This window comes from Merops nubicus, unplaced genomic scaffold, assembly GCF_000691845.1.
Source record: "Merops nubicus isolate BGI_N331 unplaced genomic scaffold, ASM69184v1 scaffold20279, whole genome shotgun sequence".
Lineage (NCBI taxonomy): Eukaryota > Metazoa > Chordata > Aves > Coraciiformes > Meropidae > Merops > Merops nubicus.
Genome location: NW_008629194.1, coordinates 1,556 through 6,171, shown reverse-complemented (window position 1 = coordinate 6,171; position 4,616 = coordinate 1,556). Strand labels below are relative to the sequence as shown.

General features: G+C 55.5%; 1 protein-coding gene across 1 annotated transcript; it reads right to left on the bottom strand.

Moving 5' to 3' along the window:
* Nucleotides 1-2,219: 2,219 nt before the first annotated feature.
* Nucleotides 2,220-2,998, bottom strand: LOC103779301 (heme-binding protein 1-like; the record flags this gene model as incomplete). Its single annotated transcript, XM_008946927.1, has 3 exons — nucleotides 2,220-2,390; nucleotides 2,541-2,724; nucleotides 2,857-2,998. Coding segments are annotated over 3 exons (497 nt in total), but the record flags the coding sequence as incomplete, so codon positions are not given.
* Nucleotides 2,999-4,616: the final 1,618 nt, after the last annotated feature.

The following is a 4,616-nucleotide window of genomic DNA, read 5'->3' as shown; positions in this document are numbered from 1 at the left end:
CAGGGCCCGGCCCGACGCCTCCCGTGTAGCCCGCTGCAGCCCTGCACCGCTGGCTCTGGCAGCCGCAGCTCAGAACACCAGCTTGCCAGCCACTTTTGTTCCCAAATGACGGCAGCACCCTGCAAAGCACCTGAAAGCGCTGCTGGATCCAACACGGAGGATGCTGATTCAGCAAAGCCTGTCGCACAGGATCGGAGCGTGCCTGCTGCCTGCATGGTGGTGCCAGGCTGGAGCTGCACCAGAGCCCCCTCCCATTTCCACCTCCAGCAGGGCCTGGGAGACCGCAGAGCTGTCCTGGCAGGGCATGTGGCTGTGGCAACTTTGCCCATACCTGCACACCAGTCCTCTCATAGGGAAGCCACCACCTTCCTGTCACAAAAAGCTATTCTGGTTGCGGTTGTGGTTGTGGACGAAACACCCCCAGAGGAAGTGGTAGCCTATTCAACAAGCTCTAGAAAGGAAGTTTTACTTCCACTTGCAAGCTCAGGGCAAGCAAGCAAAGCAGCTCATGTATAGTAGGAGGAGGGGTCTGTCCCACACACTGACGTGACTTTGCTCTCCCACTGACACTGAGCCACCTGATCCCAGCCTCACACAAGGGAATCGCTTCTCCTTCCCCAGGAGGGAAGTGAGCTCAGCACTGCTGATAGAGGTATGGCCACTCTTATCTGAGGAGCACTCGCCGCATCAGCCCTCCGAGCTGCAGGCTGTCACAGCACCTCCCTTTAGTGCCCCAGGGACAAAAACTGCACAAGACACCCAGGTAACCACTCTCTGATCTTGCTGTGCTTGCCCAGACTCTGCCTGAAGCTACCTTGCCCTCACAAAGAGCAGAGCGTAACATGGTGAGCCCTGCTCTCCCCACAGCCACAGGCTGGGCAGCCAGGATCCCTCACTGCCAGAGGACAAGCCAGTCTGGACAGGGTGGTGAACAGCATCTGACTGAAGAATCAGCACATGCCTGCAGAACTACAGCAGTCCTGCAGCCAGCCAGCATGATGTGCAGTTACATCTGAATTCCCAGCCCCAAGGGTTCCTGTGTGCAGCACAGTCAAAGGAGCCAACTTTTTGCACAGGGCAAAACTGAGGTGGGAGACCCCATCCAACAGAAAACCACCTTACCTGCAGGGGAGTGTGGCCACAATGGGTCAGCAGTAGCAGCATAAGCAGCCTGTGCAACAAAGCAGAGGCTATGCCTGGCTGTACAAGGGACCATAACCTGGGCAAACATTAGAGCTCTTCTAATTAGCCACAACTTTGCAGCCTGGAATATCTTGAGGAGGAAGAGAGCGAGGCCTTTCCCAAGCCAGCCTGGGCACCCCACATGCCCACTGTCAGTGATGTGCAGCTGCAGTGGTTTGAGCTGGGTTTATTTACTGTTGGCACTGCCAGCTTCCCCCAGGAAATCACAATGGCATTCATGGATCTGAAACTCACTGATCAATGCACAACATGAGACTTGGTGGTGCCACTGCTGCTGCTGTCAGGACTTGTACCTCTCAGCTTGCAGCAGGTCCACAAAACAGCACCCACAACTGATGGACAAAGGCTGCCGGTGTCTCGGCTGCTGGCTGAAGGATGGTGAGTGGCAGCCAGGGAGGCACCCAATGGTCCAAAGAGAGCCACCCCAGCAGGAAAGGTTCCCGATCCACATCTTGCTTGCAGCAACCCCTTTTCCCCATTGAACCCCACTGTCCCTGTAGCAGCATTTCAGTGGCTCTGTTGAGAACAAGCAGCCATTCTCACGGGAAGCAGGCCAGAGCCCAGACACAGCCCCGCAGCTTGTACGTAGTCCTTCACCTTCTAGACACCATCAGCTTGTGATTCTGCAAACACAGGCCCTGCCAGCGTGGCCTAGCACAACTCTGCAACCCCAGCTCAGAGCTGAGAGAAGCCTGGATCAGGGTAACACATTGCACAAGCCCCCCCAGTTACTGCCTTGCATGAGCTGCCCCCACCACGTGCTTCCCACCAGAAGCCCACTGCAGAGACTCTCCTCGATGCCAGCTCCAGCCTCAGGAGCAGGAGACATTCAGACCAGGCAGGTTTTGCACTGGATGGGCCCTCGCATGCCAGAGTGCAAACCCACCCTACAGTCTCTGGGTCTGTCATGTGGTGGGTGAGCGGTGGGTCAGGATGCGCCTGTGCCTCCTTTGGGTCAGAACTGCCACCTGCACCACCTCCAGATGCAGGAGTCTGCCCTCACAGAAGGGACTCACTCTGCTCGGCAGATGAACCAGATCTCGTTGCGGCGCTGAGGGATGCTGGGATTTTCATAAGCAGCCACGATATAGGTTTCCTGGAGCACAGTGTCTGTGGACCCCAAGAGCTCCCAGAAGAGACTGATCTCTCGCAGAATTGTCTCCTCGGTGGTCATCCCATAGAAAACCCTTCAGTAAAGGGAGCAACGTAAGTAGGGGAGCCATCCCCCCTTCCCACAGCCAGAGCTCCCATCCCTCTGCCTAAAGAACTACAGCAGGTGCACAGGGAGCTCATACACCTCTGCCAAGCTGCCAAAACACCTCTGGTGCTGGGCTCACCTGGTTATAACCCGGAGCGGTGCTCTCTCGGTGATGTGGATTTCGGGGTCCGTGGGAACAGGGGGGTTTTGCTGGTACTCTCCTGGTAGATAATATGCAGTTAGGACCTCAGGCTCCAGTTCCGTCCCCTCCTTGGTCAGGCGGATTTCGTTGAGCACTGGGACCGTCATGCCCAGGTAGCAGCCTGGAGGGAGGAGGGAAGGCAGCGGGAACAGTGAGGGCTGGGGCGGTGGCGGCAGCCCTCCTCCCCGCTCCAGTGGCAGGGTCGACCCTCTGGGCAGCCTGCCAGCCCCCTCCAGCTCCTGCCTGCACACACCTACAGAGTTCTCCTTGCAGATGTAGCGCATGAGCTTCATGAAGCTCATGGAGATGCTCTGCTCATACATGGGCTCCCCCTTGGTGACACACGCCCACTTCCCAGCCGGGTACTGCCGCTCCTCGTAGGCCGCGTCCTCGCACTGCAACAGGCCACAGACAGGGCGAGTCAGAGGTGAGCACGCCGGCAACACCGCCACACTTCGGTGGCAAAACCGGCTCTGACGGGCAGGAAACAGAGACGGGACCCTGCCAAAACAAACCCCCCCGCTAGCCACTGATTGCCGGGAGAGCACAGAGAAGGTGAGGGCACCTGGCATCACGCACACCTCAGACAAGGACATGTAATGGCATCGGGCAGAAGTCAGTGAAAGGAAAAGCACAGACAAGGGCAGGGTGCAGGGAGGATTGGAGGAAAGAAACCAGCACATCCTCAGCAAGGGGCACAGGACTTTCAGCTCCTCTCCACTCACAAGGATGTGCCTGATTCCAGGCACTCAAAGGCCTACAGTAAGGTCAACGCTGTTCTCAGGTGAGGGGCTTTTTCTCTGGTGCACTGCGTGCATAGAGGATAACAAGTAAAAAGTCTCCTCCCAGGAGAAGAGCCTAGCACGCCCAAGATCTGTGAAGGCTGGAACAGAACTCCTCTCAGATCTTCCTCTCATACCAAGAAGTGACAGGAGGAAGAGACACAAACCTAGCTCGTGCAGAGGGAACAGCTTTGTGGGAAGGGTCAGAATCTCCATTTCCAGCATAGACAGCCAGTCTTCTGGACAAACACAGCACAGAAGAGAGGCAGTGGGAATGGGGAATTTGCATCAGGATCTGCTTGTAGTTTGGCTCGTGGCATGGTTCTAACCACAGGTACTGCATAAAGAGGGGCTGCAAAGTTGTAGCGAGCATCTATCTTCCTGCTCTCAGCTTGTTCTTCAGACAGATTAAAGTGGTCCTGAAAATGACCTTGTTTCACAAGGCTCAGGGCACCTGCCCAAGCCCCTGTGCTCCATAGCTGCGCTAGCAGCAAGTCAGCCAGGAAGTTGTGACCAGCCTCAACACCGAGTGCAGCCTCCCTGTGCCTCCACCCAAATTGGGTCTCAGCTCGGAAAGCCAAACCAAAAGCAGAAGGAGGGCTGCTCGTGTGCATCAGTGAGGTGTCGAGAACAAGTGTCCCAATAAACTGCAGGCCAGCCAGCACTCACCCTCTAGATGGGGCCACACCTGCTTCTGTCCCACCAAGCAAAGCAGAGCAAGAGCATTTTCCGAGTAAGGAGACTGCCAGTGCCTCTAGACTATCTGCAACTTTCACGTGCCACACCATCTGCAAATTAACCTATCAACCCAGCAAGGCACAGCATCTGGTCCTTCTACAGACTGATACCTGCATTAAGCACCACTCTAGAAGATGAGACTTGAGGAAAAAGAGTGAAGACACTTCACAGAGTCCCAGTGGCAACACGTCTGTCCTGGTTTGAGCTAGAACACAACAAATTATGTTCAGTGATTCTACTTTTCAGCTAAGGCTCTTGCAACAACCTGCACTTTCTGAAGTCAATGGCATATTTTCTCAGACAGTGTCTGCTTCTAGCAGTGATAGCGCTTCATGCTTAGAGTTACCACCAAGGATTGGTGCGCAGAAAGATTCTTGCTTATACTTGTTTCTAGGGAGATGAAGGCTAAATTTTGTGCACCATATTATGGGGTGCAGTAAGAGGTCACAGCTGCAGGGAGGAGCAAACAGGACAGGTGATGCCAAACTGACCA